The 14,894-nt window shown below is 32.4% G+C and overlaps 2 protein-coding genes across 3 annotated transcripts; one reads left to right on the top strand and one right to left on the bottom strand.

The window, feature by feature from the left end:
• Positions 1–4,551: 4,551 nt before the first annotated feature.
• Positions 4,552–7,906, top strand: LOC104232677 (L10-interacting MYB domain-containing protein-like). 2 transcript variants are annotated; one of them, XM_009785937.2, is made up of 3 exons: positions 4,552–4,705; positions 6,525–6,851; positions 6,936–7,906. In XM_009785937.2, exons 2-3 carry the CDS (start codon positions 6,525–6,527, stop codon positions 7,521–7,523), a joined length of 915 nt encoding a protein of 304 aa, XP_009784239.1. In that variant the 5' UTR covers positions 4,552–4,705; the 3' UTR covers positions 7,524–7,906. The 2 variants fall into 2 exon arrangements, with proteins under 2 accessions (XP_009784239.1, XP_070009041.1); XM_070152940.1 differs by having other exon boundaries at positions 4,584–4,805.
• Positions 7,907–8,370: 464 nt separating this feature from the next.
• Positions 8,371–12,753, bottom strand: LOC104232676 (mechanosensitive ion channel protein 6-like). The gene is made up of 5 exons (XM_009785936.2): positions 11,300–12,753; positions 10,205–10,328; positions 9,758–10,051; positions 9,484–9,686; positions 8,371–9,026 (listed from the first exon to the last, which is right to left on the bottom strand). Exons 1-5 carry the CDS (start codon positions 12,469–12,471, stop codon positions 8,723–8,725), a joined length of 2,097 nt encoding a protein of 698 aa, XP_009784238.1. The 5' UTR covers positions 12,472–12,753; the 3' UTR covers positions 8,371–8,722.
• Positions 12,754–14,894: the final 2,141 nt, after the last annotated feature.

Genomic DNA, 14,894 nt, shown 5'->3' with positions numbered 1-14,894 from the left:
AAATAAATATTTATTTTATTTAAAATTAATACTCAAAATTATTAAATTATTTAAATTTATTAATAATATTTTTAAGCATTATATATTTACTTTATTTTATTTTTTAAACTAATTCTTAGTATAAATAACCTTGCATTATCTCTAATTTATTAATATTTTTATTTTTTTTTAATTTTTTTAATCTATTAAACTTCAGTTATGTGGCCTTATCCACATCATGACCTTTTTTTTTTATCATACTTAAAAACACTTTTTATATTAAATTTAAATAAGTTTTATCTTTCTTTGTTCTTTATGATAGAAATTTTAATTTTTTCTCTGTTTGTTTCTTATTTTGCTATTGTATATTCAATACTTAATATTATTAACATTGTCATGTGCTTTTTATTAGTTTACTTGAACTTAATATCCACTTTTATCACATTCATTTTAATATAATACAAATAATAAATAAAATTTATTTCAATAGTAACTTTAACTCTATTGCTCATATGCTTAAATATGATTTTTCTTATCATATTAAAAAAAAAGTCTCATCTCAAATTCAAATATATCTCATTCTTCTATTATATCCATTGGATCACATTTTCAAAAATCATATTATACTTTCAAACTTAACCTAGCAATACTTAATTCAAATATTAATCGTAAAAACTCTAATTGTTGCAACAATATTTTCACTATTATTTTAAGAAATATTTATTTGTCCGAATTGTCAACATTAATATAACCTCATTTTTCCTACCATAACTAAATTATACACAAAATTTATATATAAATAAATTTAATTATTTTTCCTACCATAACTGAATTATACGCAAAATTTAATTAAAGATACCTATAGTAATGTATGTTGTTCACAAATAAGGTAGATATAAAGCTTGTACTAAATAAAAAATTATTATTTTAACTTAAAATTAATGTGTAAGATACAAAATAAAAACTTAATTGATTTTTCTCAAAAAAGGATACCTACCATAACTGAATTATACACAAAAGTTTAATTAAAAGATACCTATAGTAATGTATATTGCACCCAAATAATATTATACACAAAGCTTGTACTAAATAAAGAATTATTATTTCAACTTAAAATTGATGTGTAATATACAAAATAAAAATTTAATTGATTCTTTCTCAGAAAAGGATACCTACCATAACTGAATTATACATAAAATTTTAATTAAAGATAACTACAGTAATGTATATTGTACCAAAATAATGTCATTTACAAAGCTTGATCAATTAATTAAAATTCGTCCCTACCATAATTATACAAAAAAATGTTAACTAAATTAAACTACTAATAGAGATTTGTATCATAATTAAAAAATAATTTTTATTGAACTACTACTTCCATTATGTTTTCATTTGTAATTTAAATTTTTAATATTGTCTTAAAATTGCCAAGTGACTTTTTTTTAGCTTGTCACTTGACTTAACCTCGTGCATCACTACTCTCATTTTAATATAACTAGTCTTATGGTACGCGCTTTGTGCGTGTATCTAAATCAGTGAATATAAGATCTTTTAGAAAATTATGTTTTACTATTAAATATAGTATGTTTGTATTATAAAATAAAATTATTTTATACTCCTTAAAATATATATAGTTTTAGTTGAAAAGGCTTATCTATAAAATTTTCCATGTTAATTTTTCTATCTTATTTTTATTTTTTTCATCCCAAATACTATTCTTATGCAAACAAATTTAGGCATCCTAAGAGTTTTGTCAACTTTAAAAATAGTTTTAATTATACGATGAATTTAACAAATAATTGAATTGGATTTTTTGACTTAACTATTTGGCCTTGATATTAAAAGAACTAATTTATTTTTTGTTGATTCAAATTCTCAATATTAGCTCATCCCAAGTTTCGATATTTAATTGTAACATGAAAGGGATTACAATTATGTGTCGTTCAAATATGAAAATAATTATATAAGGTAATTAAAATTTAATTATTTAAAGTATTGTGAATGCTAAAAGTTTCTACACTGTTCAAATAAAATTTATTTTCATAAGAATATAAAAATATTACATTAAAACTTGTAATTTAGTTATAAAATAAAATAAAATAAAAAGTATAATTAAATTCCTTAAATGATGATTATTTATCCTATTTAGTTATTCAATAAGAAGAAAAAAATCTATTATGTAAGTGTTCAATAATCTTCGTAAATATATAACTTAAAATTGATTCCAGTTATAATGTAATTATTTCAATTTCACAAGTTATCATGCTTCTTTTAAAGTTTAAGCAAGAAAATATAATCATTAAATATTTAAGATTTGTTTTTTAAAAAATTGTATATTCTTAAGTTCATTCTAGAAGACAATGTTAGATAAATATAACAATATCGAATCGTACATAACTTCATATGTTAATTTAATAAGATATTATATTGATGGAAGAAAAATATTGAACTGCAATCGAAGAGATCTAGTTTAAATTATTTAATAATTTATTTTTTTAAATCGTGAAATTGTTCTTTAAGACTGTTTCAAAGTAGAAAATGGTGAATTTCATTACCATGTCAAGGTCAGAATAAATATATTACCATGTAAAGGTGGCCGATATGCTTTAAAGTTTAAACCTTATTATTTGGATATAAATTTTAAAAAATTCTTGTGGTTCATTGTTATAATGCTTTTGCATTAAATATACGATTTTGTGGGTTAATCTATTTTTTGCCAATTTATATAAGGTAAGATTCACATACAAGTTCCTAAATATTAGAAATTCTTACATAATTCAAACAAGGGAAGATTTAATAACTAAAATTATAGGATTTCAGAATCCTATATATTAGGAAAACAATAATATTAATATTTTGTCCAATGTAAAATGAATTTTAAAATCACACAAATATTGTTAAACTATGTGACTGAATTGTAAAATAAAATTTTTAAAAAAGCACAAGCTCTTAATAATAATGAATATTGTCATATTTACTCGACGTAATAAAAAAATTATGTCATGTAAGAGTATTTTAATATCTTATCATAACTTTAACATATATGAGTTATGCATTTGCTTTAGTAGTTGAATAATATGTCGACTTGTATTCAAATATTATGCAACAACCATGTTCTTAAAAATTAATTATGTTAGTTTAAATACCTAATAGTATGAATTTCATCTTATTTCTAGTGAAACTCAAATTGAAAAATACGGAAAACAACGAGATATATTATTAGATTTAGTTATCGTATCAAAAAAATCAATTGGATGGGTACTGTCTGTATCTACCTAAGTTTTTTCTTGAAAGAAAACAATGATTGTAAAAAAAATTAAGATATAGAGAATTAACGTTGATTACTATTTTATCTAACATGAAGTATTTTGTAGTGTAATATAATTCTCAAAAGGTGTAAAAGTTTATAATCATTACAATAGTGTTTAAAATATTTATTTTTATTTGTATAAATATTTTAAGATATTTTATTGAATTATGATATAAAATTACAGTTAATTAATTAAAATTATTTGTTAATAATATTATACACTGACATTGTACTTGAGTTCAACTGATTGAATCTTACTTAATTAAAAAGAAGATTGATGTTCTCTTTTATAACGTGAATTGGCGTTGTCCCAATCGTAATGTTGATACCGATATTTGTCACGAATTTATTGTTACAAATTAAAGAGAATAATTTAGTAAGATAAACTTTTAATTGACTTTGAAATTTTAAATATTATAATATCCTGCATAGTTTGAGTAAGAAAAGACATAATAAATAAATTTTTATTGATTTGAAAGTTAGAGATATTAGAAAAAAATTACCGCAATTATTCTAATGTTTTATCACATTTGAATATTTGGTATCAAAATGCTAAACTTCTTCCTCTTAAATTATTTTCTTAATTTTAATTAACAGATAAGTAAGAAAACAGTTGAAAACAATTTTCGGCATGCACGTCTTCAAACTGTGATAATATCTTGATTGACTTTACATAATCACTAACAATTAAAAATAATATATCGCCTGTTTGGATTCAATAAATAAGACATCATGTTACTTGATTATTATATTTTAAAAAATAAACGTAAACCTTCATACTATTATGGAGTAAAATATGTTCCTTTCCATTCAAAAATAATGTCTACCTTTCTTTTATTGGTTATTAAATAAATTCTTTAATTTTAATTTATCTTTTAATTGATTTTAGTCCAAGCATTTCAAACGGAAACGGAAGAAAGAGCGAAAATTTTCTATTTGGTATGAGAATACTTCAGCCAAAGCGTGTTTGTGCATAGTTGGAATAAGTAAAAGTTTAATATGAAAAAGTTTAGTTGATTTCAAATTCTTAAATATTTAGGATTCTTACATAATTTGAATAAGGAAATAGATTCAATAGTAAAGATTATAGTTGGTTTAAAAGTCCTAAATATTAGAAAAAAACTAAAAGACTTTTTTGTCTAATGTAAATTTTATTTTTAGAGGGTAAAAAAGGCGAACGACATTTGTTAAGGCCTTCGTCGTGCTTTTAATATAATATAGATAATATAAATTAGTTTCAACACTTCATTAGTGTTAATTTTGTTCGGAAGATTTTTCATTTGGAGATTACTAAAATAAATATATAATTTTTCTTTTTCTTCCAAGCAAATACCCCAATATTGGAGAAAAAATTCCCATCGAGGGTTACGACGAAGAGAACTGTCTTCGCCGTCGCCGGTTACTCCATTATCAACGGTAGGTTCCTGGGCTTTTGCCTTTCGATTACACAACACTTCCACCGCCGGTGACTTGCGAATACTCATTAGTTAAATTTTTGTTCCGATCAATCCAAGAGGTTTATACCTAAATTCCACCTGTTTAGTCTCTTTAGTTCTTTATCTTATGCAATATTTCTATTTAATTGGTACAAATACAGCAAACTCCCTCCATCCCAATTTATGTGACAAACTTTTGAAACTTGTGTTCTAAAATGAGGCATAGATATTTGTGTGGCTATAAATCATTTTATTAAGGGTAAACAAAGCATTTTAAAGTTAAATTGCTATTAAATATGGAAATGTATCGTTCTTTTTGGACTGACTAAAAAGGAAATAGTATTGCATAAATTGGAACGGAGGGAGTAGTTGATTGGTTGATCATATTTCTATCTATTAGATTTTTACATAAAATCATCTGTATTGTATTTGTAATGTGTTTGTGTGGGATTGCAACTATGTTTAGTTTTGATGTTCTATGGAGGTTTCAATAATTGGAATTATATAATTGCACATGTGAAAGCAAAATTCTTTGTTTGCGAGAAGGACTTTGCAGCTAATGGGGTAGTGAATTGGCTTCTCTTTCTTTTTTGATAACTCTGATGTTTGTGTCAGCTTGATCGCACCTCGACTACTTTACCGGACACATGCATTCTCCTGCCAGTACAGTTACCGGTAACTCTACCCATAAAAGCTTAGGCAGACAGAAAGAAATCACAAAGCTTTTTGTCATTGCTAGGCTTCAAACTCTGGTCTCCCATGGTTTTCATTCTAGTTTCATCGACTACTAGAATACAATCTTGGATGTGGAATTGACCTCTCCTTTTAAAAAGGGTCTCTGTGCAATTGTTCTCATACTAATATGGTGGCACCTGTTGATTCTTCTGTTAACAAGACAAAAAAAATTGTTTTTCTTGTTCTTACTTCTTAGGCGACCAAATCTCGTATTACAGACCATCCTTACATGCATAGGCTGCTCGCTTTCTTCCCCCGTTTTTATCTTTTCACTTGCTTGCAATCATTGTTTTCAGTTGTATGGAAAATAAACAACAACAACACAGTGGGATCCCACGAGTGGGGTCTGGGAGGGTAATGTGTACACAGACCTTACCCTTACCTTGGAGGGCAAAGAGACTGTTTCCGAAATTTAGTTGTATGGAAAATGGTTTCTCGAAAAGAACATAAAAATAAAGATATACAATAGTTTCTTGAATCTGGGAAGAAGAACTAAAGTACGAAATGAGGTTGATTTGTACAAATTGCTGATATAGGTGCGATCAACCTAGAATGGGACGGGTGAAAAATTGCTTAGAGATCCTTGATATGGGTAATTGCAGTTAACTATGAACCAGCATTGGACCTGTCAGTGACTTCCTCCTTCCATTGTGTCCTAGTTGGTTCTCAATAACATTTTCTGTTCAGTCAGCCTACATCAATATTAAAAGCGTCTTATTCGTTGTGTGTGACATAGATATTTTGTTGCAAACTCTAAGATTTTCTAAAATTTTGCTTATTTCTTTTTAGTTAATTTGGATTATGAAGTTTTATGTAAACTACAAACCAGTCTAGTTGTCTCAATTTGATTTGCATGTGACTCTGCAAGTCTAAAATTTAACCATTTGGAATTGGTATATGCAACCAATATGATACTTGACATTAATGTGGTACATGTGCAAAGCAGGATTGGCTTTACTGTTGTACAAGTTCTGTACCTGAAATTTGTTACTTTATCCTAGGAATTTGTTTTTGTGTTGATTAATAATACATTCCCACTTAACAAGCTGTCTTTAATGCTACAGATGGATTCTGAAGCTAATGAAATGCAACACAAGCAAGAACGCTTGAGAACAAGGTGGACGCCCCCCCTGGACAAGGTCTTTGCTGACCTTGTTGTTGAGCAGATTAAGCTGGGGAACCGGCCGAATAATGTATTTGATAAGAAAACATGGAATTACATACGTGATGAATTCAATAGACAGACCAATCTTAATTTCAATAATAACCAGCTAAGAAAGCACCTTGATGTGTTGCGTACTCGTTACTGTAACCTTAAATCTGCTTCTGATCAAAATGATGCTTTGGACGATTCTTGCTACATTGGTTTTGACCTTTGGGAAGACATTGGGGTATTTCTCTGTCTCTTTTTTTGTATATCTGCTTGAATTTTCACCCCCCCGCCCCACAGTTTCCTAACAGTTCAATGGAAACAGGCTCAGCCGAAGCCTGAATCAAGCAAACCCAAGGAGTGCCCTATCTATGAGCAGCTGTGCACAATATTTGCTGACTCTGGTGCCGTTGGGAAGTACGCCCAATCAAGTCACTATGAAGGGATGGACAAATCTGCTGGGCTAGATAACTTATTTAAAGAAACTAGCAACTTGGCTCCTGTAAATCCTTCATCGCCAACACCTTTACATAGCGCTGCTACTTCACAACAAACTACAACAAGGAATGTAGCTTGTAAAAAGAGGAAGTGTTCATCAGATATAGTTCCTGCTTCTGACCAGAGCTGTGGGGATAAAGAGATAATTGATTCTATGGCAGAAGCGATGCGGGAGATGATTGCTGCTTCAAAGTTGCAGACAGTTGTTATGCCGCAAGTTGATGGAAGATTTTCAATCCATAAATGTGTCAAAGCGTTGGATGGGATAGAAGGCGTTCCAGACCATCTTTATTATGCAGCTTTGGATCTATTCGACAATCCCAGTCTAAGGGAGATGTTCATTTCTCTTAACAGCAGCAGCATACGACTGACATGGTTGCAGGGAAAATGTGCTAATCATGCTTCATTTATCTAGCATTGACTCCCTGGTTCACATGTTTAGTGGCAGATACCCATTTTAACTAGCAAAGATTTTAGTGGAAATGGATATATAAATTCCTATAGCATGCTTGTAATTACCAGCATGGGACGAGTAAATACATTGTAGTTAAGTTAGCAAGCATACATTTGGGGTTGTGGTCAAGGCATTGGTGGTAATGGCTACGGAAACTAAGGTTTTACATGTTCGTAATGCCACTAAGCAGGTTAGCCATTCTATTTTCTCTTGTAAGGAATGTTTTGAAAGGAAGATTTTTGTACTTTTGAACGAGATGTTGCAGCTACATTTTTCATGCATTACAAAGCTGGCATGCTTTGAACTCCTTTCTTCTGTTTTTAACAAAGATCTTATTTCCCTCACTTTGTCTTTGTTGATATGGCAGTGGTATTGCAAGAATACCTCATTAAGAAAGTAATTACTTTAGGAAACTGTATTATCCGATTAATGCCTTCAGGACTAAGGGGATAATAAAGGTTCATGGTTTTTAAGGAATGAAATTAACGATTTTGCCTGCAATGAGAAAGAAGATAGTAGCAGATGTGGAAATCAGAAGATTGCAGTAGAGGCTTGAACGAAATAATTTGTGCAAATCCTGCGCGGGAATGTGTAAAGACACTTGGACAGTGTTGTCTTTGGTGGCTTACCTAGAAATCGTGAGTCTACCAATATTATGTGATTGAATGATTGAGTAAGGTAGAAGGGAATGTGAGTATATTGAGAAAATGAAGATCAAACCTTGATATTCAAAGTTTTGGAGTTTGGAATTTGTCAGCAGATGATCTGCTCTGCTTATTTTGGTTGATAAAATCAAAGGTCACCAACATTGCAGCAAAAGATACCTTTAATTGAACTGGTGCAGGAATCACATTTGAATGCTAATCAACATGCAAATTTTGCTCTACAATGTGGATTCATATTCACAAAAGGTGTAGCATTTTCTGCAGATTATTCGACTAATGCTTCTTTAGCAATTATTATTTTCACTATTACAGAGAAATAGAGCCACTAATAAGCATGTTTATGAATTCATGAATGATCAGATGCATCCAGATCTCTCTTATTCAATAACTGGAATTACCGCTACTTCTCATCTTTCTTGCCTGTGAAAACATTCATGCTTTAAACAGTGCCTCGTACAATTGCTGGAGTGTCTGTTAATGGCACCATAGGGACATTTAAGCTTTGTAATATGGTGCAGAACAAGTATTCCAATTTGAAACAAGCCTATCTGATGTTGTTCCAGGCAAGTTTCGGACGTTAACTTCAAGAGGCAGCATCCTGTATTCGATATTTAGCTCCCGGAAAATATTGATCATTTCATCGATCAATGAGGATCTTCTAATCCATCTCGCCATCATGTCTTGATGGTTCATTTTGTGCCGCGGCCAAACTGTCATTACTAATCTGTTCATATCTTGTACATCCTTCACAAATATTACTGGCTTTGAGTACCAATACTTACCATGACTTTCTATATACCTGTTTCAAGAAGCCAAGGAAACAAGGAGTCAGATAGCAATGTAGTTCAGTCCTTTAGCCAGTGGCGAATTCTGGATTTAGAGTTAAATGGTTTTGCTCTATATATGTGCCAAGTTATTTTAAAAGGGTAGCCTGCTGCACTAAGCTCCTGCTATGCGCGGTGTCCGGGGAAGGACTGGACCACAAGGTCTATTGTATGTAGTCTTACCCTACATTTTTGCAAGAGGTTGTTTTCACGGTTCGAATTTTTGACCTCCTGATCACATGACAGCAACTTTACCAGTTACGCCACGGCTCGAACCCATGACCTCCTGGTCATATGTGCCTAGTTGTTTCACACATAAATATAGGCCGAGCTAAACGCAATGGATTCTGTCAAACCCGATGCGTCTAGTCTAGATCCGCCACTGCCTTGAGCTATAGAAATTAGCAAAACTCATGGAATTTATCCACATACCTCTTTATGTTTTCCTTCATAGTGATAATCTTGTCCCAGGGAGTAGAAATGTGAATAGAGAACTCAATTTGATCTGCCATATCACCACTGCGGTTATAATTACCAATGGCCTTAGTAGCTAAAATGTAGTTAGGGTATGTAACCTTTTGGAAGTCATATCTCTCAAATACAGTTGTTAGAATATTCACCTCCTCTACAACCATCTGTATTGAAACATGCATAAATGAGCAGGTAAGTAAGCTATAACTTTAGAGGCAGTAAAAATGATGCTTGCCTGCACTCCATCTACTTCACAACGATCACCCACGTCGAATGGGTGCATTATAAACAGAAATATGATTGCCTCAAATACTGTCCTGCAGGTGTTTCCGAAGATGAATCCCATCACGAGCAGCTGGGAGCTTACAAGCACGAGAAGATGACTTATTTGAATCTCAAAAAGGAAAAGCCAGAGGATCAAAATGAGCAAGGACACAAGTACGTTCATCAAACGATGAAGTTCCTCCACTGCTGTTTTTGCATCATTTAGAGAACATAGAATATATCTCCTTTCCTTGAATGCCTCAACCTTAAAATCGAAAACATTAAGGATATTGGCATGATTACAGCAGTAAAACAACTCTAGTGTAAAACTAATAGGGACATAAGTATAATCAGTTTTCAACTTGACCTCCTGGATTAGGTATAGCCCTTTGGTGGCAATGGTAAAACTAGAACTCACCATCCAATCGATGAAATATTGTTGATCGATACGTGCTTCTTCTTCTCTTCCTTCAAATAGATCAATGCTCTTCAAAGCTTTTTCTTGTGCCACAAAGCATTTCAAATCCTCCAGTCTAATACACCTTTTTGACATGGAAACTTCAGTGAACAAAGTCTTACTCCCTTCGGTTGATAATAAGTGCATTTTTTTGCCGATGGCACACCCATAAAGAAAATACTAACTCCTAGGAAAAAATAAATATTGTAACTAAACTACCCTTAATTAAAATTTGCATCAGTAGTTATAGTAGCGGTTACCATAGCTCTATTATACTCCAACTTACAGTGGCACTTATCGAAGCAACACATAAACCTCTCAATTCACTCCTTCAATTTATAAGACTCTTGATTAGCCCTGAAGAAACCATAAGTGAGCCTCATAAATCTAATTATATTAATGGCAATCAGCCTGAGAAGGTGATAAAAATGTGAGCAAGTTATTCTCACGTCATAGTGCACATCAATTGCTGAACCTATTTAATGTTATCATTAAAAATTTGAGTAATTTAAAAGACCTTCTAGTGATAAGTAAATTTTGGTAAATTTGGAAAAATAAAGTGAATTCCTTCTTGATCATATAAAAGGACACTTATTTCGGACCAAAATAAAAAGATAAAAAAGTCACTTATTATGGATCAGAGGGACTAATAGCTAAACAATGCTTGCTCTGGTTTACACCATCAGGCTTCAAAGGTATGTAGAGTACAAAAAGCTTAACTATTCTAGTTCTTGTATCATGTAAGCATGTAGCAAGTTCTAATTTTAATGATCTTACAATAGAGAGGGAAATTTGGTGCACTAAGCTCCCACTATGCGCGGGGCCCGAAGAATGGCCGGATCACAAGGGCCTATCATACGCAGACTTACCTTGCATTTTTGCAAGAGATTGTTTCCACGGCTCGAACCCGTGATCTCTTGGTCACATGGCAGCAACTTTACCGGTTACGCCAAGACTCCCCTTCTATCTTACAACAGAGAAATAAAGCATACTGCACTAGGAGAACAGTTAAGCTTAATCAAACAAATTAAAAGTTATAAACTGTGTAAAACTTACTCAGATCCCTTAGCGACTTTCTTGAATATCTTCCGAGCTAGCTTTCTAGCATTGCGACAAGATGATTCCTCATCCTCTTCGTCACTTAAATCGGAAAAATCTTCGTCCATAGTTGAAAGAGTTGGGATAAGCCCTCCTTGAACTAGCCTCTTTACACTCTTCTTTCCCAAGTTAGACATATACATTCTAGTCCATTTTTGTAAACAATTATTCGAGCGTTTATGGCTCTTTTTTCCATCAAATCCCCATGGAAAGTAAGTAGTACTACTAATATTCTTGGCCTCTGTTACATTCCTCATCTCACCCTTTTGTGACATACTATTTTCACCATTTAGGGAGTCTGATAAGCTTTTTATCACATATTGTTTGACAAGATACTGTGTGATTCTTTTGAAAAACTTCTTATTGTGAAATGATGAAGCAAGAATCTTAACAATAATTACCTTCATAAACCAGATCAAGGTAGCCACCAATATGCAGAGCAGACTTTTCGTCAGATAACGTAATACTTTGCTTTTCCTCTCGTAAGCCATCTTTTCTACTACCAAGAAATGCCAAGCAATCACAATTAGAACTACCCACAGGCAATTCTGAAAAGCCTTTTTGAGTCCATACACAAAGTAAAGAACCCTCAGCTTCTGTAAAAAACCACGTTCGATACAGAAAACTATTGCTCGTACACCCCAACCGCAGAGTAAATGGCCTGATATGATCACTAATAAGAAGATTTCCCACTTCCACAATGGAAGATCCCATAGTTTTAGTTCCTTCAGTTTAGAAACTAAGAAGGTACAGGCTAATGCCATCAGAATCAACACGAGACTCACCAGTTGAAAAATTGTCCACAAACTTAACTTCTTAGATATGGATTCCTCAAAAAAGTCTTCATCTATGAACCAATCTTCATCTTGCTCCTTGCTGCTAACTTTTCCCAATCTTGTATACTCCCATACTATGTCTTCAAACCTGGACTTCTTATTTTTAACGAGCAGCTTTGAGTTTCGTCGTGATGTCCCTTTCTTCCTGACCTCGGACATATCTGCACTTGGTAAGCACTCTGTGCCTGTCTTTGAGTTGGATAAATTTTCATCACGCTCATATTTAATATGAGCGCCAAGATCAACAACCACTTCATCAGGGTTATGGACGCTTGCACCAGTTGACCCTTTCATTTCATATAAGGAAGTTGATCAAATGAGTAGGCCTTCATATGTGTGCTTTAAGTAGGATAACTTATTCATATGTGTGCTTTAAGTAGGATAACTTAAATAAGGACACATTTTATTAACCATAGCTAGCACTTAAAAGAATCTCATCATCTGTCTTGAAAAGCATCTTTTCCGCGTAAAAGGCTGAGAACAGTGAGTGTGAAGTGGAATTTTATTTGTCTTGATTGTGTATATAATTATTTTCATTGAACGTCACAAATTATCCTGGGATACAGCTGCTAAGGAATAAAACCAGGCAGAACAAATATTTATCAGATTCTGCTGCTAGAAATCTTCGTTCTAAAGAGGTGATCTACGGTTAATGATGAGCATATTGTGTGGAAAAAAATTCATACTTTATAAGGAACTCTGAATCCAAGCTTAGTTGTGTCAAGAGAATGTTGACCAGAATATATGCAACATCTTGTCTTGCCGGTGTTTGATGTGCACACTGGAACAGGACAAATCATTCAGAGCCATAGTACAGAGAAAGAAAGAAATGTAAGGATGCTTGGAACTGTATGAGGATATTGCTCAAATTATTAACAGATACATCAAGGGTTGTGGTGCGATGGTTGGGACTCCTCCCCGTTCAGTGGTGGATATACAGGGCAATGTGTAGGTTCCCGGGAACCAAGTAGCTTTTGCACAGTCCTTGTATATATATTAAAAAATTTATTAAATATCTATAAATATTTGACTGTGAATCCAATTACTAACTTGAGATCGTTATAGGAATCCATAAACTTGAGAGTCGGGATCCGCCTTTATCCCTATTTAACCAAAGTTCTCGCATTCGAGTTGGAAAATAGAGAACCTCTTGGCAAAGAGCACTTTTACCCCTTAGTGGGCTTACCTGGCATTAATTCATATTAGCAGGACCAATGAGTTTCAAATATCGGATGCCCAAAGCGGCCACCCCCACCCCCCCTCACCCCCCCAAAAAAAAAAAAAAAAAAGAAGGTAGAACCATTATCAAATACACAAAGTAGTTCAGATGCTTTTGTAACACTAAATAGTTACACCTTGTTGTCTCAGATACGTCCATAAATCAACAACTAAGAAAGGAAGCAGAATATTTAGTACAATAAAAAGTTACCCCTTAAAGATGATATTAACAAAAAAGGATGGTGCATATATTCCCAGTTCCCATCTCAGTCTCACTGTCTGATCGAGTGAAGTGCGTAGAGAACAAGTTCATTGACTAGACAGTCAACGACCATTTTTTCTTCAACCATAGCTTTCTCGTGATTCTACATGCCTAAATGTGCATCCCATAGTTCCCTGCTAAAAGTTCTAAAATTAAAGTTGAAGATAATTAGCTATCAAAGGAATCTGGAAAAATAACACGAGAAAAACATGAGTGGATTAATAATAAAATCAACAAATCCCAACAGCAATTAAGACAGTAAAACATCAAGAATTGGAATTGCAGTTAATCTTGTCTTAAATAATTATCCTCCACAGGGCGGATAAATATTGAAGGCAACAGGTGCAGGATAAACTTTGCATTCACTGACTTAAAATCTTTAATATGCCTTTGGAATCTTCGGAGCAAAAGGGATCAGTAAATTATGCTAAAATTGCAGAAATATGACACCATAAAGGGTGATCTTGAAGTTTTGTCTCATGCTTTACAAAACTTTTTAAACTTGAAGGTTTGCCATGGGACAAACAGGGTCAAAAGTTCAAGATCACCCTCTTCCGAGGTCATTCTTGTAAATCACTTGAATAATTATTGCTTGACAAGTTAAAATTCTTTTAGATAATTTCTAAAATATATGTTTATCCTAAAAAAAAAGTGAAAAATCAATACCAAAAATTGATTATGTTATCCCTTGAACTCCGAATCTCATTATCTATTTGAAAGTACTTTTTCTTCCCTTTTGTGTATTAGGGAAATCCTATTTCTGAGACATGCGTGTTATTCAATGCACGGATTATCAGTAATCTGAGGTTTGGATGTAGTAGACTAGGAGCTATAACAGAGAAAGCTCGAAGCTTAGCTATGGTGATGGAAAAAGAAGAGTCGAAAAGAGAGAAGAATAAAGACTATAGGAGTAGACTGTAATTGTTTTATGATATCCAAAATATAATACAATGGCCTATAGGTACTGTATTGAGCTGGAATGAAAGATTCCTTCAAACACTTCTCAACTAGCTCTAACTAACTTTTGATTGTTAACTAACTTCCGGAACTAACTAACTGCTATTTGCTTTATTAATTCCAGCACACTTTTAACCATTAATACAACACTAATTGTATAACAGTACATCCCCCCCCCCCCCCCCCCAAACCAAAAAAAAAAATCCTTGTCCTCAAGGATCAAAGTGAGGTAATCGAATCTTAACCTCATTGTAGTATTCCCAAGTAGCATCATCAAATG

This window comes from Nicotiana sylvestris, chromosome 8 (genome assembly GCF_000393655.2).
Source record: "Nicotiana sylvestris chromosome 8, ASM39365v2, whole genome shotgun sequence".
In the NCBI taxonomy this organism is placed as follows: domain Eukaryota; kingdom Viridiplantae; phylum Streptophyta; class Magnoliopsida; order Solanales; family Solanaceae; genus Nicotiana; species Nicotiana sylvestris.
The sequence above is the reverse complement of the archived record's forward strand: the minus strand, read 5'-3'. Positions and strand labels throughout refer to the sequence as shown.